This window comes from Microtus ochrogaster, chromosome 7, assembly GCF_000317375.1.
Source record: "Microtus ochrogaster isolate Prairie Vole_2 chromosome 7, MicOch1.0, whole genome shotgun sequence".
Taxonomy (NCBI): domain Eukaryota; kingdom Metazoa; phylum Chordata; class Mammalia; order Rodentia; family Cricetidae; genus Microtus; species Microtus ochrogaster.
The window spans coordinates 23,445,244-23,470,577 of record NC_022014.1 but is presented as its reverse complement, the minus strand read 5'-3'; the positions used below and the strand labels follow the sequence as shown (position 1 = coordinate 23,470,577).

Genomic DNA, 25,334 nt, shown 5'->3' with positions numbered 1-25,334 from the left:
CACTTGTATGTGACTCCTTTGATGGGGGAGAGGACCAGAGTATAGGAATGGGCCTAGAGACTGGACCTGCACCTGTGATCCTTCCTACCCTACCTCACCACAGGAGTCTGAGTTGTCTAGAAAAATAGAAATGATATACTATTGACAAGTCAGTGAGAGAACCATTGCTGAAACCTCGAACTCCTCAAAGACACTACCAGCATGGCTATTCTGACTCATGAGCCCTGGGGCTGGCTCTGGGGACTAGGAGTCCCAATACTTCTCCACAGACTCACCTCTACCCTTCCTATACTAGAAATCCTGCCCTGATGTCCCGGTGCAGGGTCCCTCCTGAACTGAGAAGGGTGAGTTCAGCTGTGATTGAGAGGCGGAAAAAGGAAGGGGATTGCTCCCTCTCAGGCCCCAGGCAGGATATGGCTGTTCTGGGCCTACCCCTGACCCGGTGGGTGGAAACAGGAAACATGTGAGACTTGGTGTGTGCTGGGTCTCTGTGCCTGGCTCCGAGACTGATAAGAGCAATTGTGTGGCCACTGGGATGAGCCTGCCCTGGATAGATGTGCTTCCCAGAGGAAGGAAGCTTTATAGGTCTTTCCTGGGCGGGGGGAAGCTGAGGGAGAAAAGGGAAGGTGCCCGGTCATCAGTGTCAGCACAGTCCCAGGGGTCCTCTGCCCCTCCCATGCCAGCCTCTCCTTGTGGAAAAGTCTGTTTCCCCCTGACTTCCCCATTCTCATTTCCTATAAGGAATGGCTGGAGACCCAGAGCTCAGTCCCAGGCCAGGAAAATGTCAGCTATGATTTAGCAACAATGAAGACAGAAAAACAGGAACATTGTGTGTGTGTTTGTGTGTGTGTGTATGGGGGGGAGGGTGCAGTTGAAAATAAACAGTGGGAGTATACACCCAAGGGACTCAGGAACCTACCTTGAGGCTCCAGTGGTGGGTAGGGCAGAGGCCTCTTGCTGTTCCTAACAACTGCTCAGCATGGCCAGCCCTGGCCTCTAAAACAAGGTGTAGTCAAGTGGTGGCGCACACCTTAACTCCCAGCACTGGGAAGGCAGAGGCGTGTGGAGCTCGGATTTCAAGGCCAGTCTGGTCTACAGAATGAGTTCCAGGACAGCCTAAACAACACAGAGAAACTCTCTCTGGAAAACAAAAAGGTATAGTCAAATGGTCCGCAGATGTCCGTCCTCCCAACACTCAGATGAAGCAGGAGTTCTAGACTAGCCTAGACAACATTCAAACTTTAAAAAAAAGAGAAGAAAAAAGTGGGGTAAGACTCATTACCTTCACAAGCAGCCAAGTTGCAGGGATCTCAAGAGAGAGGGGCAATGCCACGTAACGGATCCTCTTGGCTTGTGGAAAGACGCGCGTGTCCTCTGCTTAGAGGAATGGTTAGTTGGCGCTCTAGCTGTTCTGAGAGAGGGCAGCTTGAGAGGCCCTGCCAAGGAGCTGTTGGGAAGGGAGTTGGGGGTTGTCTCCTAACCTTTGACCTGGAACCCAGGGTCTCATGGGTGGACGCATCAGCTCCTCTGGTTACCTGAGACAACAGGCATTTCCTCCATCCTTCAGCCCCTCCTCTTCCTGCCCCAACCCTCTGGCCAAGAGACCTCCCAATCAGACCTGGACTGCTCCAGCTGTGTCCTGAGAAGCTGGACCAGTCACATCCCCTGGGGCTGGAGTTGAAGCAGAACCAACTGGCTGTCCCAGCCTAAGCCAGTTGAGTCGCCAGAGCCAGTGGACGCTGGACAGTTTTTGCCTTCTGCAGGCTGGCTCTCCACACAGCGGAATGGCACTCCAAGTAGAACTGATACCGACAGGGGAGATCATCCGCGTGGTTCACCCCCACAGGCCATGCAAACTTGTAAGCTGGGGTGATACTGTGGGCTGGGAGGAATGGTGGTGGGGTCTCTTCTGGACTGGGCGGCCTCCAGAACATTCATCTGGAAAGGGATGAGCAGTGAGGACCTGTTCTGAACTTTGATGGGGGCAGACACTATTAGGACACGGAGTAAGTGGAAAGAAGGGGTAAGGGATTGTGGGCTACTAGAAGGAATTTTTTTTTTTAAACGGAGGTTTTGATTTGAATTCCTCCGCCACCTCCCTGAACTTAAATGTGCTTAGCTGGAAGCTAAACATAGATAACAAGAGGACAGTGCTCTAACGCCAAAAGACGAGTACATATAAAAGTTGCGGGCACATAGTACAACTAATGTCTTCCCTTTCCCCGCCGGGCACGCAGAACTGGCACTGCTCAACTTAAGCAGCATGGAACGAGAAGGTGGGTGAAGACAAAGAGAAAATTAGAAATGGGGAAGGACTGGCCTAGCACGCAAGGCAGTGGAATGAAGGTCTAGTTTGTCTAGGGACGGAGAAACCGCATCTAGTGTTCGCGCCCATCGAGCACTACACTATGAGTCTGGTCTTCTACCAGAGGAGTGTGTGTGCGCGAACGAGTGTAACTGCTGCGTCTTGTCTGTCCTGCGGGTTGGTAGAGAAGTACAGCACCAAGCCTTGGCGGGTGCTCGCCTGGGCCCTGGAGAGGGCCACCAACACGGGGCGGGGCCCAGGGGCGCGCGCGCCTGAGTCTGGGCCTTGCGGGGGAATGACGATAGGCGGCGGCCCGGCCCCTAGCGGGCCCTGGGCGGGGAGAGCGTACCGGAGCCGCGGACTCCCGAGGCGGCCACACTGTCCAGCCCAGCCCCCGCCCGAACACACGAAGAGCCGAGTCGGTGGGTACGCGCGGGAAGGGACGCGGCCGCAGGGTCCCGGGTGGCCTCCGTTGGCCAGCTGGCTAGAGGAAGGGGCAGGCGGCTGGGCGCCTTCAGCGACCAGAGCATGTCGTGATGTCTCTGGCCCGGTATTGCTAAGATAAGATTCGCTCAGCCCAACTGGACCTGGAGGCACTGAGGTTCAGTTTCTTGGGTACACACGCGGGTAAAGAGGGGGCGCGGGATCCAGGCACCCGGTGCTCCCTCCGGGCCACTCCCGCGGCCCTCCCTGCCCCTGCTCTGGGTTCCGGAGAAACTGGCCGAGCCCCGCCCCTTCCCGTCCTTCGCCGGGGGAGTCCAGGCGTGCCCGTGATCCCTGCGAGCCGTTTCTGGAAATGAGGCGGGTGCGGGGCTTTGAGATGAATGGGAGAATGAATGGCTGGCCCACTGTTTTATTCTGTTCCGGCACGCGCCAGCCTCTTGCTCACACTCCTGGCCTCTGAGATTCATTCATTCATGCAGGCGCCCACCATTGGGGGGGGGGGGGTATTGAATCTCCAGCGAAATCCTAGCTGAGTGCTTGCCTAAGACGGGAGCCGTCTCCCGGCAGAGTCTAACAAGGAAACGGACGTTTAGTACTTGATTTGGTGAGGAGGAGGCTGTGTGTTAGGGGAAATTAGGAAGGTGTTGTGGAGAAGGTGATGTCTGAGCTGATTCTTCAGGGATGACTGTGAGGTGGGGAAGCCGAGTGAGCTGCAGGTGCAAAGCCACAGACGCATGAAGTTCCATGTGGTTGGTGGTTGGCAGCACTGGTACAAGCAGCACCTCCTGTGTGTGGTGGTTGTTACCAGTGGGGGAAGTGTGGAGAAAGAAGGGGTTGAAGGGGACTACCTGTGCAGTCATGGATTCATACAGGAGCGGTGGAGTAAACCGAGTCCATTCGCAAGGGCTTGACAGGAAGTTGTGAGTGTGAAGGCAGGCTTTGCACGTGGGAGCTATGCTGTATAAACCTCCCTCGTTAACTTGAGATGTTAACTGTCAGATTTGCATTTGTAAGTGCCACAGGCCGATACCGGAACTTTGATTGTTGGGAGGAAGACAGGGAGAACAGTTAGGGGGCTGTTCATGTTGGTCCAGAAGAGGAGCAGGATGGAGGCAGGAGTGGGGTTCTTAGGAGGTGACGACTGGTGGAAGGGATGGAGCGGGGAGGACGGGCCTGGAATGCAGGGTCATGATTACCGGCTGTCAGGACCTAGGACAGTGAACATGAAAACTGTCAGGGGCAAGGAGCTTTGTTCATTATTGCTGGACTCACAGGTAAAGGTCTCCAGCAGACCAAAAGATCCATGGTTCTGGAGCTAGAGTATCAGGCCCTGTGAGTAAAACCCTCCCCATCCCTGCTCACAGTTCCCTGAAGCCTCCAACAGTCCCTGATGGGGCAGCGCCATGAAACAAGTAAGAGCGTCTGCTTTGTGCCCAGCACTGAGTGGTTTTGTTTTCCCTGCTCCGTGAGGCCATGTTTGCCTCGGTGGAAATCAGTGTAGCCCTGGAGGTTGGAGGAGCATTTGGGGCTGCCCACAGCCCTTCATTCTACCAGAGGTCAGGCTTGGTAACACTAGGGAAGGGCCCACTGAATGACCCAGAATGTCAGTGCTAGTCCCTGCAGTTCCCAGTACACATCTGCCCAGGTGGGAGGAGACCCAGAGGTGCTTTTTAGGAACTAAGTCTTGGGTCACTCACTGGCTTAAGGTGTACTCCAGCCTACAGTCAGTCTTAAGCCCAGGGTCGCACTGTGCGACCCAACGACCTTCGCCTATTCCTCAGTTGTCACACCTAAAGCTTACACACCAGTAGTCACGTGACAGGCCCCTGCCCTAGGTCACTGAGGAAAACTGTCAGTCCTGTTAACTGTTGGGAGGGATCAGGGCAGTATTAGGGGTCAGGGAGGTAGTATTAGGGGTCCTGGGTACCAGACCCATCCCTCTTAGATGTATAGAAATCTTGAACAAGGCGTCTCTCCTACCTAGTCTCAGTTCCCCCTTCTAAAATAGAACAACACAGAACTCATGGTGTGGCGCCGCGCACTGACGGGAGTGACATAAGCTCAGGACGCAGGAAGCGCCTGGCATGGCGGTGTCCCTCACACCCTCGGTTTTCCACCTCCACTTCACTTCCCCTCTCTGGACTCACGCTTCTGTCCAGAGAGGTGGAGCAGGCCAGGAGAGGTTGCCCGGACTGTGGCTGACCTAAGGCCCACAGGGCGGCGGCGACGCGCCCTCCTTCCGATGCGGGGCGGTGGCTGCGGGGGCGCCAGCGGGCATCCCAGGAATGCGACTGCGCCGCTCGGGATGGGTGAAGCCCGCCGGACCCCTCCGCGCGCGGATTCCCCTCATTCCAGCCGCTTGACGCGGCGGGGCGGGGTGGGGCGGGCACGGCACTGCGGCCTCGAAGCCCCGCCCCCAGCCCATCCCTCCCACCCAGACTTTACTGGCCAGAGCTGGAGCTCCGTGAGGCCGCCGCAGGGGGAGGGGAACGAGCCCAGCTCCAAGCTCTCCCGCCCTCAATCTTCGGATGCTCTAGGGTGGGCTGAAAGTCGTGTCTTCATGCTTTTAAAGCCGGGGCATCGTAGAGGGCGCTCTCCCTGCCCTGTGTCTTTCACCCATCTTCCACCTGCGGCACCCATTCCCCTGGCCCTCTCCAAAAGGCCCCATTTCCCAGCTGGCGCCTCACGCCTCACCCACCCCCCGGTTGCGGCTCAGGCTGAGCTGTTGTTCACGAAGTAATGAACCATCTTTCCCCTCGAGGCTGCAGCCAGCACCTGTCGCAAGCTCACCTCCCTAGGGAGTCCCTGTCCAAGGAGTGGGGCACTTTGGTGCTTTGGGGTTCTTACTCCGCCTCGCCTCTTTAGAACAAGTCAGTATCCGCGGTATATTCTTCAGGTTCTTAACAGCGGGCGAGAAACAGATAAGGCACCTGAGAACCCTTTGCAAGTCACAGATAGAGGCGCGCGGGGGGGGGGGGCAGGGGACGGTTTCTCCACTAGACAAGAAGAGTGAACTCACACCCAAAGCGTGTGTATTAGAATGAGAGTGGCTGGGAAAAAGAGGAAGAGGGTGGTGTTGTTGGGGATTTGGGCGGTGCCTTGGTGCTTCATTTCAGGCCACCCAGCAATTCTTCTGGCAGATATTAGCCTCGTTTTAAAGATGAACAGTCTGTCTCCTAAGAAGTTACGGGAATCTTTTTGCCTTACCTTAGACATCAATATGCTACAAGTGGTGGCAAACTGAGCCAGAGTCCACCCCACATCACACACACACCCCTCTGGCCTAAAAGGGTCTGGTGCCTTCAGAGAGTCAGCTAGAAGTCAGACTGGAGAGACAGCTGATGGCCTGGGTAGAGAGAATGGGAGATCTAGAGGGACCAGAAAGGAAGAGAGATGAGAGAAGCCCCTAGGACACTGAGTCCGAAGAAAGATGCTCAGGATGGAGCATGAGGGTACTGACTGCAAATGCAGGAAAGTCAGAAGGTGGCTGCGCACCCAGAAACTCAGGCTTCTATAGGGTCCATGCTGTGCAGAAAGGGCACACACCCTGTTGCTATCCCTGCCCCTAGGGCTTGTGTTCTTTGCTGAGGAAGAGACTTTTCGAGATTTTCTCCCTGGGCATCCTGGCACAGGTTTGTAATCTCAGCACTCAGGAGTCTTAGGCAGGAGGATCTGGAGTTCCAGGCCAGCTTGGGCTATGTAGTGGGACTCTGTCCCAAACAATTTTTTCCTAGGGATTTAAAGAATGGAACTGGTCCTCCCGGAGTGTGTACGGGGGTGGACAGTGCCCCGCACAGAGGCTCCGCCTGTCCAGGCGCGCCGGCCGTATTTGGACATTTCGTTCTATTTTTAACTTTCCCGGGACTCGAGGTTGGGGGTGGGGAGGGAAATCCTGCTTCCTCGGTGACCCACGGGCTTCAGTCCTGGTCTCGCGCGGGGTGTCCGGCCCGTGTTGTAGACACGAGCCCGGAAGTGAGTTCCGGGGCCGTGTAGACGCGGCGGCCGCGCGGGTTCCGGGCCCCACCCTGGAACTAACGACGTTCCTCCTGGAAAACCTGACTCAGGCGGAGCCCGCGGCACGCAGGAGGCCCCGCCCCTCGCGCGCCCCCTCTTAGGTCCCGTGGCCCCCTCCCACCCAGCTCGGGCCTGACCGGCCGCAGAGAGACCCCGGGGTCCAAGCCCCTGAAGCCGCGGGGCCTGCGGGGGGGCGGTGCGGGGGGGGGCGGGCCGGCCCCTCCCTCGCTGACGCCGCGACCGAGCTCGCCGACCAAGAGCGCGGGCAGCGGAGCGGGGAGCCAGGTCGGGCAGGATGCGCTACCGGGCGTCGGTGAGCAAGGGCGCGGGCGGGGTGGGGGTCCTGGGTGTCGCTCGGTGGCCCGCAGCGTCTCCTGGACTGGCTAGGAAGCAGACGCGGCCCAGGAATTTCGGTGGAAAACGTCCCTGAAAGTTGCTAGGGCAGGAGGCCGAGGCGGAGAAGGCTGCAGAACGCTAGGACCCAGAGCCTTGCGGGTCGCCCCTGCTGACGGCTGAGACCCCTCACCCAAGGACAAGGGGGCGGTGGCTGCGGCCGTGTTGGGCAACAGCTTCGGGATGGGTGGGCAGGTGTGAGGGAAGCAGGCCCCAGACTCTTAGGGGTGACCAAGGAACAGAGAGCTCCTGGGCAACTAGGGTCAGGAGAGACTTGGTGACCTCTCTGGGATTACAGCCGCTCCCAATACCTTCCTCTTCCTTGACTCTTAGCACTTTCTAGAACCCGCAGACTCTCTTTAAAGGGAAACCTCAGCCTCGGACAGGGCACAAGAGGCTAGCCAAGCCTGTACCTGCCCCACCCTTGGGTGGCAGCTGGGTTTTCCCCTGGTAGAACCCCCAACCTCCTGAGGCTTCTCAACCACGGAGGAATTGTGTGGGGAGCATAGCAGCTGGAGTGGAGGGAGTGGCTCCAGCTGAAGGAGGGCAGGCCACCCACTTCTAGGGTGGGTGTCAAGTCCAGCTGGGGTGGTGGCCCTTGGGGAAACCCTCTCCTGGGAGGTGCTTGACCCCTAAACAACTCTGCCCCTGGGGGATTTTGGGTTGGTGGGAGCAAGAGAAATGGCCTGTCCCTGTCTGCAGCATTCACTCCAGACCATTTGTTCTCCAAAGCACCTGTAACACTCAGCTGAGGGATCTGAGGTCACCTGAACTAGCTCATTCCTCTTCCCAAGGAGGAAACAGTCCTGAGAAAGGAGATTTGTCCAAGGTCAACACAGCCTTCTTTCTGCCGTTCCTTGGAGTTCCTTCTCCTGACCCACCTTTCTCCACACAATACTCCTCTCTGAATTCCGTGCACTTGTTCTGTGTCTGCTGGGTCCCTGGTGCTCCTGTGGGCTTTGTGCATGGCCCACGTGACCCAAACATATGTCCCAAACATGTTCTGTAGCCTGTGTCCAAGTGCCTCTGCCTGCCACATCCTGCAGGTGGGGTAGGAGACGTGGCCTTGCTTTAACCTGCAGACTCTGACCTTGCCTTGTGGATGCTTTTCCACAGGCCCTAGGCAGTGACGGGGTGCGGGTGACCATGGAGAACGCCTTGACAGCCCGGGACCGCGTGGGGGTGCAGGACTTTGTTCTCCTGGAGAACTTCACCAGTGAGGCCGCCTTCATTGAGAACCTGCGGCGACGATTCCGGGAGAACCTCATTTATGTGAGAACCGTGGGTGGCGCTGGGGGAACAGACCTAGGGTGAAGGAGACACCAGGAGCCTTCGGGAAAAGCTGCTGACCCTTCTCTGTCCCCCAGACCTACATTGGCCCTGTCCTGGTTTCTGTCAACCCCTACCGAGACCTACAGATCTACAGCCGTCAGCATATGGAACGCTACCGTGGTGTCAGTTTCTATGAAGTGCCGCCTCATCTGTAAGTGGCTCCCCTACCTTTCCAGGAATGACCTCCCCCATCGTCATGCAAGATGACCCCACCCTACCCCCACTTGGAAATGATTCCTGACCCCTGCCTCGGGTGACTCACTGTTCACAACTGTGAGGAATCCCATGATTGCTCACCCCAGAGTTACCTCCGTTCTCATTAGAAGAACGAGTCTCTGGATTCCGTCCTCCAGGACCCTCAGCTCCCAACCTCAGTCCCCACTCATGATGTATTCCTTTCACTATGCTAAAGTGTTCCACCTGGCTAGCACCCCACCTGGAGTGACCCGATCAGACTTCTATGTGATAGTGAACCCAGCCCCCATCCTCAGCTGGGGAGGTCTACCCTGTAAGGGTTTCCCACCCTGTGAACTCCCTGACAAACCTCTGCCCCAGGTTTGCAGTTGCTGACACTGTGTACCGGGCGCTGCGAACTGAGCGGCGGGACCAGGCGGTGATGATTTCCGGAGAGAGTGGGGCAGGCAAGACAGAGGCCACCAAGAGATTGCTACAGTTCTATGCAGAGACATGCCCGGCCCCTGAGCGGGGTGGTGCAGTGCGGGACCGGCTGCTGCAGAGCAACCCTGTGCTGGAGGTGAGGGGACTGGACGGCAGCATCTCAGGAAAGGGGAGGAGAAGAAGAAAATGCCAGGTTTCTCTCACATTCCCATCCACTCCCAGGCCTTTGGAAATGCCAAGACTCTCCGCAACGATAACTCCAGCCGGTTCGGGAAGTACATGGATGTGCAGTTTGACTTCAAGGTACCTGTGGGTGGAGTGAAGCATTAGGAGTGGTCGGGCTTACCATTCAGTCGGTTTGGTATTTGTTGAGTGTTTACTGTGTGCCAGGCACTCTCCCAGGTGCTGCTGTTAGAGCAGTGAAATCAGTCTTGTCTCCTGGAGTGATGGGTGATAAACAGAAACAGAATAATCTAGGCCGTAGCAGGAAATAAAATAAGATAAAGGTGGTAGCTGCTGCAATTTTTTTTAGTGAGATAGTCTCAAGTTGTGGGTTTTATTATTTTTTTTTTATTTTATGTGCATTGGTGTTTTGCCTTCTGGTATGTCTGCGTGAGGGTGTCGGGTCCCCTGGAACTGGAGTTACAGACAGTTGTGAGCTGCCATGTGGGGTCTGGGAATTAAACTCAGGTCTTCTGGAAGAGCAGCTGTGCCCTTGAGCACTGAGCCATCTCTCGGGTCCTGAGATAGTCTCATTGTCATCCAGACTGCTCTGAAGCTTCCGGTTGTGCTGCTTCATCTTCCTGAGCTGCTGAGATTGCAGGGGTGCGCGGCACATCTGAGCCTGCAGTTCTGAAGCAGACAGGGAAGGCCTCACTTGGAGGTGGCATTTCAGTAATGCTTGGTGGCAGTGGAGAGCAGGCATAGTAGATTCCTTGGAGAGGGAGGCCAGGTCGATGTGAGGGCCAAGGCTTTGCAGAGGTAGAGTTTTTAGGATGTTTAGAGATTACAGTGAAGCCAGAAACTGGAGGAGGAAGCATGGTACCAAGAAGCAGGAGCAAGGAACCAGGGCCTTTTGGATCTTTGCAGATTTTTTCCCTGTCCTTAATGTGGCAATTAAACCAAGGACTTTAAATCATATTAAGAACACAGACTACATAGAGAACTTTGCTCAGAGAAAGCCCTGCGAGAATATTTTTTTCAGCTAAGTGAAAAGAAATTATCAGAGGGTTTTGAATAGTAGCCTGTCATGATGCAACTTTCCTACTGAAAAGGTCATTCTTGTCTTTGTTGGGAGTGGATGATAGAGGAACCCAGCCAAGCCGGGAAACCGGTTCGGAGGCTGATGTAATAATGTAGGTGACAGATGATGGCATCTCAGATCGTGGTGGTAGTCACAGGTGAAGAGCAGAGGTTGGATTCTGGGTGTTTTCAAGGTTAAAGCAGCAGGATCGGCTGTTTGTTTAGATATAAGAAGTAGGTGAAAAACGGGTTTCTGTGAGGACCGCAACCTACCCTCTAGAAGAACTTGCAGGATGGAGCTGCCGCTGATCGAGATGGGAGGGCACGAGCAGGAGTTGGTGTGGGAGAGGAAAAAGCTGGAATGCACTGTCGGGCCTGTTAAATTTGCAGTGCCTGGTAGGCATACAAGTATGCCTCGGAAGTAGATAGAGTTGAGTCTCTCTCTCTCTAAATTGTGTGAGTGTGCATGTGTGTATACTCGCAGAAGTAAGAACAGATGTCATTTAGCCACTGAGCTATGTCTCTTTTTCCTAAGTGAAGAAACTGAGGCTAGGGTGGGTGCCTGAGCCCACTGATCTAGTAGCAGAGCTAGAATGAGAGCCCAGGTCTACTACAGGAGAGAAAGAGGAAGAGGGGTTCTAGCTGACCATCCCTGTTCCCCACCTTACCCACAGGGAGCCCCTGTGGGAGGCCACATCCTCAGTTACCTCCTGGAAAAGTCACGAGTGGTACACCAGAATCATGGAGAACGGAACTTCCACATCTTCTACCAGCTACTGGAGGGGGGTGAGGAGGAGGCTCTTCGTCGCCTGGGCTTGGAACGGAACCCCCAGAGCTACTTGTACCTGGTGAAGGTGAGTGGTTGGCAGGCAGGGTTGGCGCCACCCAGGGGGCACAGTGCCAGTGCTGGCAGTCAGCTATGCTCTCTCTCTCCAGGGCCAGTGTGCCAAAGTCTCCTCCATCAATGATAAGAGTGACTGGAAGGTCGTCAGGAAGGCACTGTCAGTCATTGACTTCACTGAGGATGAAGTGGAGGTTAGGGCTCTTCTCTGGACCCTCCTCCCCCCACCCCAAATTCACCCATTTCTTTTGGAGCCCATTTCTACTTCAGGTTCCCTTCTCCTCCTGAGTGCTTTCCCAACCATCCCCTGCTGTATCTGAGCATCTCCTATTTGCTCTTATGGGCTGCCCTGACCTCCCTGACCTCATAACCACCACATGCCCCTGCTGCCACCTCAGGACTTGCTAAGCATCGTGGCCAGCGTCCTACATTTGGGCAACATCCACTTTGCTGCTGATGAGGACAGTAATGCCCAGGTCACTACTGAGAACCAGCTCAAGTATCTGACTAGGGTGAGTGGTGGGCAGAGGGCAAGGAAAGGGAGAACTGAGATGAGAGGACCAGCCCCTCATCTTGCCCACTCCACCCTTGGCAGCTGCTCGGTGTAGAAGGCACAACGCTCAGGGAAGCCCTGACTCACAGAAAGATCATCGCCAAGGGGGAAGAGGTAAGACTCGGCTTGGCTGCCGAAACAGGAGATGTGGGCAGTCCTGGGGAGCCTCGTCCTTTTGTTCTTCTCTGCTGTCTACTCAGAGTCTTCAGTAGGGCCGGAGGGACATGATGCAGGCCTAGAGACTCCCACCTCCACGAATGAGGCCCCTATAACAGTTTCCCTATGGTGTCCTAAATAGTACTACCACTCTGGTTTAATGGCGCTAGGAAGGCAGGGTGGTGAGAACGTCCTTGTCTGATGCCTGAGTCTGAGGGGAGGTGGACAGAAGGGTGTCCGGCATTCATCTCCTGTTTTATCCTCTGTGGCAGCTCCTGAGCCCACTGAACCTTGAGCAGGCCGCATATGCAAGGGATGCTCTTGCCAAGGCCGTGTACAGTCGCACTTTCACCTGGCTGGTCACAAAGATCAACAGGTCACTGGCCTCTAAGGTGAGTACTCAAACCCATGCTGCTTCTGAGGAAGGCAGGGAGAGTGGTCAGAGAGGCCTGTGGCTGGGAGCTGGGGCAGACCCTGGAGACCCATGCTCTCTATTGACTGGCTGGCCCTAGGATGCTGAGAGCCCCAGCTGGAGAAGCACCACAGTTCTTGGTCTCCTGGACATTTACGGCTTTGAAGTATTTCAGCACAACAGGTCAGTCCTTCACTTTTAACCCCTGCTGGTCTGTCTGCTAATGTTTGTGTTCTGCCCCCTCCTTTGTCCCCTGCCTCTCATTCCCAGCCATGGTCCTGCTTTGCATCTCTCAGCCTTGCTGCTTGTGCCTGATCCTGTCCTTTCCCTGTCCCCGGCTTTGTGTTCCTGGCACTGCTGCGGGTTCTTCCACCGCCCCTCAGCTTTGAGCAGTTCTGCATCAACTACTGCAACGAGAAGCTGCAGCAGCTCTTCATTGAGTTGACTCTCAAGTCTGAGCAGGAGGAATACGAAGCAGAGGGCATTGCGGTACGTGCTCTCCTGGCGCACCCTGCATGTCATGGGAAGCCAGGCCCTGGGGCTCCCAGGAGAGAGTGTGGAGCTCTCTAATTGCTGCTCCCCTCTCTCTGTGCAGTGGGAACCTGTCCAGTATTTCAACAACAAGATCATCTGTGACCTGGTGGAGGAGAAGTTCAAGGGCATCATCTCCATCTTGGTACGTCGTCTGCTCTTCTAGCCTCATGTTGGGAGGCAACAGGGAAGCCTTCCCCATTTCTTTCCCCAGTGTGTCCACTGGGGCAGTGTGTGGGGCTGGGCTGGGTAAGGTGGGGCTCTGCCCAGTCTGCCGGCTCTATCAGGGCTCCCTAAGCTCTGCCCCTTTCTCCTGTGCCTATGGCTTCTTGTATGGTGTCCTCTATGTTCATCACCTTGTGCCCTGCCCTGCAGGATGAAGAGTGTCTGCGTCCTGGGGAGGCCACAGACCTGACCTTCCTGGAGAAGCTGGAGGACACTATCAAGCACCACCCCCACTTCCTGACGTGAGTGGGCTGCTGGGGCAAGGGGCTCACATTTGGCAGAACCTGCGAAAGGGCTGGGGTCCCTGCAAAGTGCCAACACCAGCCATGAAACTGAAGGCATAGCTCAGTGATAGAGGGCTTGCCCAGCGTGCACGGGACTCCTTTTGGATCCCCAGCACCTAAAACAAAATAAACCACTAGCCACAAGTTAGTCACCAGAGAAAGTGATGATGGGACAGTTACCAAAAGCCACCATTGGACCTTCCTCTTTGAATCATTTTTGAGAATGAAACTTGCTAAATTGTGTTTTTTTTTTTAAGCTTCCTTATTTGTAAATTGCTTCCTATATAAGGAATCTCCTACACTTAGGAGGTGGAGCCATTAAGATTAGTAGTTCAAAGCCATCTTGGCTACATAGCAAATTCAAGACTACATGAGATCCTATTTACAAACAAAACAAAAAACAGAAGGACTCTCTAAAGTGGGGAAGCTCAGCACACAACCGGGCACACTCATCTCTGAGCCTATAACACCCCGTAAGGATAATGCCTGTGTTCTATCTTACCAAAACTCAGAAAAATTCACTCATTTGGTCAAGGTTATCTATTTAGGTTGTAGATCTTGGAATGAATGTCCCAGGGCTTTTGGACTCAAACACCATAAGCATTGTTTGCTTAACAGTACAAGAAGCCAAGCATGAAACACACAGCTTTAATCCAGCACTCTGGAGCAGAGGCAAGCGGACTGCTGTGAGTTCCAGGCCAGCCTGGTTCTAGGACAGACTGCTAGAGAGACCGTGCTCAAAAAACAACAAACAGTACATGAAAAAAAATTGTTTCTGGTTATTCTTGATGGTTCATGCACTCAAAAAGTGGACGGAGAGGAATGGCTTCAAGTTTGAAGCAAACTTGCGCTACAATATGAGCTCCTATCTCTAAAAAGAAAGAAAGGGCCCGGAAGTGATAGTACATGCCCTTAATTTCAGCACTCTCAAGGCAGAGGCAGATGGATCTCTGTGAGTTCGAGGCCAGCCTGGTCTACAGAGTGAGCTCCAGGACTGACAAGACTACAAAGGGAAACCCTGTCTTGAAAAACTTAAGGAAAGAAGGAAGGAAGCAGGCAAAACATTTGGAGGGATTTTTTGGTGGGGCAGCTTATTGTTTGTTTTGAGACCAAATGTCATAGTAGCCCTGAGTGCCCTGGAATTTAGAGATCCGCCTGCTTCTGCCTTTGGAGTGTTGGATTTAAAGGCTTTCACCACCATATCTGGTTAGCCTTTCTCTCTCTCTCTCTTTAAGATTTATTTATTATGTATAGTGTTCTGCCTGCATATATGTCTGCATGCCAGAAGAGGGCACCAGATCTCATTAAAGATGGTTGTGAGCCACCACGTGATACTGGGAGTTGAACTCAGGACCTTTTGAAGGGCAGCCAGTGCTCTTAACCACTACGCTGTCTCTTCAGACCTCTCTTTTGTTTTTTTGAAACAAGATTTCTCTGTATAGCTCTGGCTGTCCTGGAACTAACTCTGTAGACCAGGCTGGCCTCAAACTCAGAGGTCTGCCTGCTTCTGCCTCTCGAGTGCTGGGATTTTTGGTGTTTGCAGCTGGCTGGCTTTGATTTTTTTTTTTTTTTTGAGACAGGACCTCATGTTGCCCTGTCTGGCCTGGAACTCACTGTGTGGCAAAGGATGGCTTTGAACTCCTGATCTTATCTTCCTCTGCCTCCTGGGTACTAGGATTACAGGCATGGCCATCATACCAAACAATAAAATTCACTTGATTATGAAAATAATACTGCGGGGCTGAAGAGATGGCTCAGTGGTTAAGAGCACTGCCTGCTCTTCCAAGGGTTCGGAGTTCAGTTCCCAGCAACCACATGGTGGCTCACAACCATCTGTAATGAGGTCTGGTGCCCTCTTCTGGCCTTCAGGCATACACACAGACAGAATATTGTATACATAATAATAAATAAATATTTAAAAAAAAAGAAAAAGAAAATAATACTGCTCATTAGAGAGAGTTGGAATGTGTGCAAAACTGCTTGTGACCCTGTTACCCAGAGGTCATCACTGTTAACAATTCCAGGCATTTCCTTCCTGCCTTTTCCTATACATTTTTTTTTCCAAAGTCAAGGACTTACTGTGTATGAGGCTTGGGATAATGTTATGTTCTAAGGTTTTTCCTGTATCCAGTGGAAAAAATTTCTTCAAAATATGTCCTTCGAGGGCTACAACCCATGAGGACTTTGCAGCTCTCACCCTGCCTTGAAGGCCCTAGTGACAGCCTTTCCATGGTTTTTTTTTTTTTTTGGGTGGGGGGCGGGGTTGGTTGGTCGATTTGGGGGTTTTTTGTTGTTGTTGTTGTTTTGGGGTTTTTTGGTAGTTTTTCGAGACAGGGTTTCTGTATATAACAGCCCTGACTGTCCTGGAACTCACTTTGTAAACCAGGCTGCCAGGCTGGCCTCAAGCTCACAAAGGCTGGCCTACTCTGCCTCTAGAGTGAAAGGATAAAAGCATGCACCGCTACACCCCGTGGTTGTTTGGTTTCTCTGTGTAGCCCTGGCCATCCTGGAACTCACTGTGTAGACCAGGCTGGCCCCATACTCACAGACATTCACTTGCCCCTGCTTTGGAAGCATGTGGCACCACCACACCACTGTTTTGTTTTTTGTTTTTGTGTGGTGTTGAAGATGGGGCCTAGGGCTTCACACATGCTAGGCAAGCGTCCCGTCCCGTCAGTGAGCTACCTAGCAGCCCACCCTCCAGGTTTCCGATGTGAGAGCAAGGCGACCATATCTCTGGATAGATAGGTGCTCAGAATAGGTCTTTTTTTTTTTTTTTTTCTCAGAATAGTTCTTAAAAGTAAAACACAGACTAGGGAGTACAAGCATGTTTAAGATTTAAATAATCTCATGGGACAGATTCCATTCTGAAAATGGAGAGGACAGCTTTACCACCCTCTAAACAGCTGGGTAGTGGCTAGAGGCAATGAAAATAGCCCTATGCCTGGACTGACTGGCAGGCTTAAGCCCAAATTCCTGCTCCTCTCTCCTGGAGTTAGGCTGTCCTCTAGGCAAGTTTGTCTATTCTGAGTGTCTGTGAACTCTGCAGCAGGCCTCAGGCCTGCACAGTCTGTGCATGGTGTGCAGTCTGTGGGACAGCCCAGGGCCTGCTGGCTCCTTCCTGGATGGCTCATAAAGCTTCTTCAACAGGCAGGGGCAAGCCCCAGGTCAGAATTCTGTAGTTTCCTGTTCTTGTCACCCTTAGGCACAAGCTCGCTGACCAGAAGACCAGGAAATCCCTAGGCCGAGGGGAGTTCCGCCTTCTTCACTATGCAGGAGAGGTGACCTACAGTGTGACTGGTGAGGATTCTGATGCTGGGTCCCGTGGGGCAAGGAGGGGACACTCCCTCACCTCTCATCTGTTCTCCCCTTTCAGGGTTTCTGGATAAAAACAACGACCTTCTCTTCCGGAATCTGAAGGAGGTGAGGCAGACTGGCAGGCCGAGGTGGGTTGGGTACCCTTAGCTCTGTGTGTGTCCCTGGCTTTGTGCTCAACTCCACTTCTTCTGCCCTGCAGATCATGTGCAGCTCAAAGAACCCCATCATGTGCCAGTGCTTTGACAGGAATGAGCTCAGTGACAAGAAGCGGCCAGAGACGGTGCGGAGGCTGTGACACCAGGGTGGTGTGTGTGTGCCTGAGCCCAGACCAGAGCCTCCCTGGCACTGCAACTGTGAGCGTGTTTAGCACCAGTGTGCGCACGCATGGGTGTCTACAAGAGGCTGCTCTCAGGACTGTCTTTGCCTAGTTCTGTCCCCCCTATTTTTATTATGTTTATTTACTGTGTGTGTGTGTGTGTGTGTGTGTGTGTGTGTGTGTGTGTACATGTACGTACATGTACATGTGCCATGGTGTGAGTGGAGGGCTGGAGATTCTTTCTACCACATGAATCTCCAGGATCAAACTCGGGATGTCAGACTTGCCAGGAAGTGTCATTGCCCACTGGGCCACCTCTAGTCCTTCTGTGTCTTGTTTCTAAGTGCATACCTATGTGTCCACCTTTGTATGTAGACTCTCTGTATGGGTACCCAGGGTACCCCAGCCTACATGGGCATTTATGTGTATCTGCCTAGTCAGCAGACATCTCTCCTCTCTGAGATATCGGAAGCAAAAAGACGCTCTCACAGCCAGGTGCATGGGCTCTTTGGACACCAGAAAGAGGGAGCAAACTGCCTGAGGGGTTGGAGAGGTAGGATTCTGGAAAGCTCCAAGGCAAAGGCAGCTTTTGAGGTGAGAGAATGAGTAGGTGCTTGTCAAGTGAACCCGTCTGAGGGCGCTTTAGGCAGCAAAAGGTCAACACATGCACCCAGAGGCCAAGGGAAAGCTAGACAGTTGAAAAGAACAGTTTAGTCATGAAGAGGCTGGAAAAGGCAGATATGTGGTCGGTGGTGCCTGATGCAGGGGACTTTCAGCCAGCTGAGGGCAGACATGCAATGATTGGGCTGAGTCAGAAGAGGGCATCACAGCTCCAGGTCAGGAGGGAGAGAAGACCAGAGTGCTTCCAGCTGGCTCACAGAGACACTGTGGTGCCTCCCCAGGCCTTGACTCTGCTGTTCTGACTCTGTCCTTCCCATCTTCTGCCTGAGCCTCCTCTTCTTCCTCCCCATCTTCTGCCTGAGCCTCATTCTCTTCCAGCCAGTGTAGCAGGCTTTTTTAGGGCCACCAAATCATGACACAGAGACTTAATGCTCGGTCTTAGCTCTTAGGCTTGTTCCTTGTTAGCTCTTATAACTTAATTTAACCTGTTGCTCCCCATCTGTGTTCTTCCTCTGGACTGTTTTTGTTCTTATATCCTGCTTTCACTGCTTCCTCCACATCTTCACTGGCTGGTATTGCCTGGCTGGCCGGCCCCAGGCATCCCCCCTGTCTCTCTCCCTCATTCTCTCTTCTCTCCTTGAGCTTAGAGTCCTCCTACTTATTCTCTCTGCCCACCAGCCCCACCTATTCCTCTTCTGCCTAGCTGCTGGCCATTCAGCTTTTTATTAGACCAATCAGGTGCCTTTGGCAGACAGAGCAACACATCTTTATATCATTAAGCAAATGCAGCAGAAACAAATGTAACACACCTTTACATAGTTAAAGTAATCTGCAAGATAAACAAATTTAACACACCTTTACATAGTTAAAGAATATTCTGCAAGATAAACAAATGTAACACATATTTATACAGTTAAAGTAATATTTCAGTATCTCCCTCCTCAGGACACCTACACACCCTCCCCTACCCATCCTCTGTAGTGTGCCTCCGGTTTGGTTTCTGTATCCACTGATGTCCCAAGTGGACCCCTTCATGTCCAACCCCCTTCCTCTTCTTTTTTTTTTTTTTTTTGGTTTTTTGGTTTTTTGAGACAGGGTTTCTCTGTGGCTTTGGAGCCTGTCCTGGCACAAGCTCTGTAGACCAGGCTGGTCTCGAACTCACAGAGATCCACCTGCCTCTGCCTCCCGAGTGCTGGGATTAAAGGCGTGCGCCACCATCGCCCGGCCCCCTTCCTCTTCTGTTCCTGACTTGGGACAGGGATCATTCGCCACCCAGTCCCTCGGGCCAGGGACTTTTCAAGCTGGGTGATGCTGATTTCTGTTGTCTGAATACTTCTCAGCTCCCGCTCCTTGGCCCTATAACCACTGTTCCAGGCCAGTCCCTGTTATCGGTCCTTTGAGCCAGTCAACCTCTTCCCTAGTTTCCTGGCTTCCCACCAGCCCCTACCAATCCATCTTCCTCGATGCTGTAGAAATAATCTAACATACAGATCTCATTGCCGCTCCCTTGCTCCAAATTCCTCACTGGCTTTCAGTTTCCCTAAAGATAAAATCTAGTCTCTCCAGTGTAACTCTTTGATATACTGCCTCTGCCTTCCTTGCAAGGATTGTAGCTTCCTGTGTGTCAAGCCTTTGCTCAGCCATCCATCTGCCTGGGCTGCCTTTCTCTCTTGCTGTCTCCTCCTGACACTCACAGGCTCACTTTAGGGTCATTTCCAGATCTTCCCCAGTGCACTTTACCTCAGACTGATCAATTGTCTCAAAAATAAGGGGAGGGGGGAGGATGTCTCCCTGGTTTGATTCTGTCCCAATGAGCATAAGGCCCTTACTTACTTTGTTCTTCAGCATTAGGAAGAAAGAAAAGGAGAGAAAAAAAAAAGGAGGTAGGGTGTGGCATTACCAAGAGTCTGGAGTAGGAGAGCTGGGTTTCTTAGCTGAGGTCTCTGACTGACTAAAAGGAAGTGTGGTGAAGTCTGGGCCCTTGCTATTGTGAGGAAGGGGGCAGTATGCGCAGGCCTGGGTGGCCTCACCCCAGCCCCAGCCAACATTCTATACCCCTTTGGCTCACCAGGTTGCCACGCAGTTCAAGACGAGCCTCCTGCAGCTAGTGGAGATCCTGAAGTCTAAGGAGCCTGCCTATATCCGCTGCATCAAGCCAAATGATGCCAAACAGCCTGGTAGGTTCTCTGGCCCCATGAGCAGTGATTGAGCTGTGTCTCTTGAACGGTGATACTACCTTTCAGTGAAAGCCTGAGACCATCTGCATTGTCTACCTCTCAGGTCGCTTTGATGAGGTGCTTATCCGACACCAGGTGAAGTACCTGGGACTTATGGAGAATCTGCGCGTGCGTAGAGCTGGCTTTGCCTATCGTCGCAAATATGAGGCCTTCCTACAGAGGTGGGTGGGGTCAGCCCACCGTGAATGGGTGAGGTGGGAGTATGAGGTTCTGGAACCTGCGAGGAAGGAGGGGCATTCATAGCTCTAGTTAAATATGAGGGTTCAGCTGGGCGGTGGTGGCGCACGCCTTTAATCCCAGCACTTGGGAGGCAGAGGCAGGCGGATCTCTGTGAGTTCGAGACCAGCCTGGTCTACAAGAGCTAGTTCCAGGATAGGCTCCAAAACCACAGAGAAACCCTGTCTCAAAAAAACCAAAAAAATAAAAAAAATTAAAATAAATAAATAAATAAATATGAGGGTTCAGAGGTCCTCAGCTGCTGTGGGACCCTGGCCAGGAACCATTTTATGCTGTGGGCCTAATGTTAGTCTTGGAAGAGAAGACAGAAGGCACACACAACCCCACCCTCCTGAAGCCTCTGGTGAGGGGCACAGGAGGAGCATGTTGACAGGCTGCCACTAGAGACTGGGAACGAGAGCTCAGAGAAGATACTGTGGTTTTGTAGTTATTCAGAGGACAGGACCTGAGCCAACCAGGATACGAATCCCATCTCTGCCTTAGGCAGATGGGAATACTTCAGTCCCCATCTTTACAGTGGGGGCCCTCAGGCACATGTACCTTGTACCAGTGTGTGGGAGCACCTGTAGATACCCAGCACAGCGGAGGGGGCCTCCAGAGCAGACCCTGGCTTGGCTTTGCCTGAGTGTGTTCCTGCTCGTCCCTTCTCCAGGTACAAGTCACTGTGCCCAGAGACGTGGCCCACGTGGGCAGGACAGCCCCAGGATGGGGTGGCGGTGCTAGTCAGACACCTCGGCTATAAGCCAGAAGAGTACAAAATGGGCAGGTGAGTGGGGCCTGGGCCTGGTGCCTGAGGGATGGAGGAGGTGGCATCCAGAGGCTTATCACTGCTGTCCTCCCAGGACGAAGATCTTCATCCGATTCCCCAAGACCCTGTTTGCCACAGAGGATTCCCTGGAAGTTCGACGGCAGAGCCTAGGTGAGAGACTTGCCCCTGCTATCCCATGGGGGTCTTGGGGAATAGAAAAGCCTTTGGGCTTTTTCTCCTGGGAACCTGCCCATCTCCATTCAGCGATCTTCCTCCTTCCCCACCCCTGTGAAGACCGCCAGCCTCCCCAGTCCAAACCCATCCCCACACTCCCCTGCTGTCTTTCGTTATCTTGCCTCTCACGGTCCCTCCTTTGTTCAGCCGTTCTTCATTCATGCCCCTGACCATGCCAGGCCCTTACCTAGGGGTTCTGAACTCTTTATTAATTTTCTTCAACAACCACAGCCACCCAGATCCAGGCGGCCTGGAGGGGCTTTCATTGGCGGCAGAAATTCCTCCGGGTGAAGCGATCAGGTTTGGGGTCCCAGGGGTCTTTTGGAGGGATGGATGGGCCACCATAGTGAGAAGACAGAAGTCAGCCATATGTGGTATCCACAGCCATCTGTATCCAGTCATGGTGGCGTGGCACACTGGGCCGGAGAAAGGCAGCCAAGAGGAAGTGGGCAGCCCAGACTATCCGTCGGTGAGTGCTGGGATGCCGTGAAGGGGGATTACAGATCAAGGTGAATGTGGGGATCGGTTGTCAGGTTTCTCACCCTAGCTGTGTCTGGCCCGCCCTCCAGACTCATCCGTGGCTTCATCTTACGCCATTCACCCCGTTGCCCTGAGAATGCCTTCTTCCTGGACCATGTGCGCACATCATTTTTGCTTAACCTGAGGAAGCAACTACCCCGGAATGTTCTGGACACTTCCTGGCCCACACCCCCACCTGCCCTGAGAGAGGTCTGTGGGCCTCCATACTGAGCACTTAGCAGGGGGAGTTTTCTTACCATGTCTCTGGAGAGGTGGCCAGGGGAGGGTTCAGCAGGGTGAGGAAGTCGATCTGGGCAATGAAATTGAGTTTCCTAGAGAAAAAAATACTCCAAAGGACTGTCAGGCTTGAGGGCCCTGTTGAGGTTTTCAGCGGGAATGGAAACAGGCTGGAAAATGTCTGACTCTACCCTTCACACAGGCCTCAGAGCTGCTGCGGGAGCTGTGCATGAAGAACATGGTGTGGAAATACTGCCGGAGTATCAGCCCTGAGTGGAAGCAGCAGGTGTGGGGAGCACAGGCAGCGAGTGTTGTTGTAGGGGCCCTGGGAACAGCAGGAGGTGTGCTAGCCTGTGCTAGCTGGAGTGAGGGAGTGTTGCCTGCTCCATGCCGGAGCCTCATTGGAGGCTGCAGTGAGTTTGGAGAAGCAAAGAGAACTCGTGTTGTAGGCCAGCTTGCTTTGGTTGATAAGAGCTGTCTGGAGCCTCATTGGCCCAGCTTCATGCACACTCATGATTAGGGTCAGTGGTCTATGTGCCTTGTGTTTACCAACAAGGTGTTGGAGGAGGAAGGCCCCACCCAGGTCAGATAACCTGGCATAGCAGTGAGCTACCTGCACGATTCTAAGCTGGACTCCAGTCTCAGACTTGAGGGCCTAGGGGAATTGTTTCCCTAATCAGGCCTGGAACTTGACAGTCCTGGGGAGCTCTCTGCCCTGTTTGGTGGGGATGGTGGGTAAGGAAGGGAGGAGTTGATGGAAGTGAGTATTGGTGGCAGGACACTAGGGTGCTGATGAGGGCGCCATTGGGTCTGCCCCCCTAGGTGCTCCCAGCCTTTTGACACTGTATTTCTTTTGTCTTCTCAGCTGCAGCAGAAGGCTGTGGCTAGTGAGATTTTCAAGGGCAAGAAGGACAATTACCCCCAGAGTGTCCCCAGACTCTTCATCAGCACACGTCTTGGTAAGCCCCCTCCCCCTTTTCATCCCTCGAGCCTCCCAGCACCGTCCTGTCTCCTGGCCTTACCTTACTTACTTACTTACTTACTTACTTCTCCCCGTCTTGGTCACAGGCACAGAGGAGATCAGCCCCAGAGTGCTGCAGGCCTTGGGCTCTGAGCCCATCCAGGTAGGAACTCGTTGCACCTCTTGCCCTCACAGTTCTCTGCCCAGGGGTCAGAGCAATGGGCAAGGAAGTTGTCCCCAGAACTCCTCCACCCTGCCCTGCCCCTCACGCTGTTCTGTATCTCTAGTATGCCGTGCCAGTGGTAAAATACGACCTCACACTGTTCTGTATCTCTAGTATGCCGTGCCAGTGGTAAAATACGACCTCACACTGTTCTGTATCTCTAGTATGCCGTGCCAGTGGTAAAATACGACCTCACACTGTTCTGTATCTCTAGTATGCCGTGCCAGTGGTAAAATACGACCGCAAGGGCTACAAACCTCGCTCCCGACAGCTGCTGCTCACCCCCAGTGCTGTGGTCATCGTGGAGGATGCCAAAGTCAAACAGAGGATTGACTATACCAACCTAACGGGTTAGCCAGAGCTCAGGCCTGCCGGGGGGGGGGGGGGAAGGAGCCCTGCTCTGACCACTGCTCCCTAACCTCTGCCCTCCACTCTCAGGAATCTCCGTCAGTAGCCTCAGTGACAGCCTGTTTGTGCTTCACGTGCAGCGTGAGGACAATAAGCAGAAGGTACCCCGTTAGCACATGGGAGGTGGAGGGGGGTCCTCTAGCCCTAAACAAGACTTGACTCATTCTTTGCACCTCGCTCTCCAGGGGGATGTGGTGCTGCAGAGTGACCACGTGATTGAGACGCTAACCAAGACGGCCCTCAGTGCTGATCGTGTGAACAATATCAACATCAACCAGGGCAGGTAAAGCTCGTCAGGGTGACTCAGGGACCCCAGGAAAGGCCCATCCTGGGGATCTATCTCTGTGACCAAGCCCTCGTGTTCTTCCTTGCTTCCAGCATCACATTTGCAGGGGGTCCAGGCAGGGATGGCATCATTGACTTCACATCTGGCTCGGAGCTTCTCATCACCAAGGCTAAGAACGGCCACCTGGCTGTGGTGAGTGGGACTTGCTGGCCTGGGTCTAAGGTAGAGCCACTGAGGATCAAGCCCTCCTTCGAGTATGTGTCTGTCCCTTTTCCCCTGTTGCCTGCCCATGAAGGCTGGAGAGGGGCTTCGTGGGCCCCTATGGTGGCCATAAAAGAGCTGTAATAAGAACGGCAGTGGGAGGTGTGGGAAAGACGCAGGGAGTGGTGGCGTGTGGGGGGAAATTCTCTGACTGGAGCAGTCAGTACTGCTGCGGGAATAGAAAAGTCTTCAGTGGCAAGGCCACACAACTCCCCAGCCTGCTGCAGGGCTGCCTATCCCGAGCCTGTACGTACCTGCAGTTCCTCCACTCACCAGTGGGCTTCTCCCCAATAGGTGGCCCCACGGCTGAATTCGCGGTGATGAAGGCACCAGTGGACCCCCGACTCCTGACGCTTTGCTTATCTCCCTCCTCCCTTCCCAGTTACCAAAGACTTGAGCTTCCAGTCAGGGATCTAGAGACACCCCCAAAGCCCACCTGCAGACTCCTGCCTCTTGATCACCCTCTCTTGAGGTGATGGGGGCCAGGAAGCTACCCCAGGAGTGGGCCAGGCCGGGCCAGAGCAATAGGAAAGCAGGGGCCTGAGCAGACCAGGCCAGCCCTCTGCTGATGCCAAATCTCTGAGAGAAGGGAATTTTAACAGAGGTTTTCTCTGAGAGTTTTTGATGCTTTATAGGAAACTATTTTTGTAAAAAAGCCATTTTCCTACTCTCAACACACTGGATGTGTTTTCCTGATTCAAACAGGGCAAGGAGTGCAGCGAAAAGATTGGGTGGGCTGGACTGTGGGGCCCTCTTCTCTGGCCAAGCCTCTTCTCTTTATTCCCTTGGCACCTTGTCTGTCTGTCCATCCACCTATACCTTCTGTGGCCCACTCTGACCTCCACCTGGAGGCTAAGACCACCTTTGCCTACCCCATCTTCCTGCCTTAAGAATGCCCTTTTAGGGGCTGGGGGTGTAGCCCAGCGGTAGCACTGGTGCTAAGCATGTGTGAGACCCTGAGTTCAGTTCCCAGCGTTAAAAAAAAAAGGTTTTAATATTTCCACCTCAGTCTGAGGGCATCTGGAGTGGGAAAAAGTCTTCAGAGTTTGGAAGACTTCAGAGAAATCGTCCAGTCCAGACGCCTGGAATCACAGAGCTGAAGACAGGCAAGCCACAAAAGGAAGGCTTGCCTACTAGCAGGTTGGGGCAAATCCTAAAATGAAGCCCTATCCTCAGCACACCTCACTGCCTTTCCCAGGATCAGGGAAGCCCCTAAAGTGAGGGTCATGTCTTAACTGTGCACCTGGCTCCCTGACCAGCAATCACCCTTGGGAGCCACCAGGTGGGAGGGGGTCTGCTGCCTGGGTCTATGCCTTAGGATGACAACCTCCTCTCTCTCTCCCTCTCTCTCTCTCTCTCTCTCTCTCTCTCTCTCTCT

The 25,334-nt window shown here is 53.6% G+C and overlaps 1 protein-coding gene across 5 annotated transcripts; it reads left to right on the top strand.

Moving 5' to 3' along the window:
• The first annotated feature begins 1,669 nt into the window (after window positions 1-1,669).
• On the top strand, window positions 1,670-25,328 carry Myo1c (myosin IC). 5 transcript variants are annotated; one of them, XM_005349540.2, is made up of 32 exons: window positions 1,670-1,859; window positions 8,273-8,428; window positions 8,524-8,639; window positions 9,044-9,242; window positions 9,329-9,409; window positions 11,023-11,202; window positions 11,285-11,383; window positions 11,588-11,701; window positions 11,785-11,856; window positions 12,171-12,290; window positions 12,411-12,493; window positions 12,694-12,799; window positions 12,906-12,986; window positions 13,217-13,308; window positions 16,556-16,650; window positions 16,727-16,773; window positions 16,868-16,948; window positions 19,677-19,782; window positions 19,886-20,003; window positions 20,732-20,845; window positions 20,922-20,998; window positions 21,293-21,361; window positions 21,446-21,530; window positions 21,631-21,790; window positions 22,020-22,103; window positions 22,683-22,776; window positions 22,886-22,941; window positions 23,216-23,351; window positions 23,440-23,510; window positions 23,595-23,692; window positions 23,788-23,887; window positions 24,251-25,328. In XM_005349540.2, the coding sequence occupies exons 1-32, from the start codon at window positions 1,785-1,787 to the stop codon at window positions 24,275-24,277; spliced, it is 3,192 nt and encodes a 1,063-aa protein (XP_005349597.1). In that variant the 5' UTR covers window positions 1,670-1,784; the 3' UTR covers window positions 24,278-25,328. The 5 variants fall into 5 exon arrangements, with proteins under 5 accessions (XP_005349597.1, XP_013202852.1, XP_005349595.1 ...); XM_005349538.2 differs by lacking the exon at window positions 1,670-1,859 and adding an exon at window positions 2,605-2,727; XM_026780652.1 differs by lacking the exon at window positions 1,670-1,859 and adding an exon at window positions 2,630-2,731.
• The last annotated feature ends 6 nt before the right edge of the window (window positions 25,329-25,334 follow it).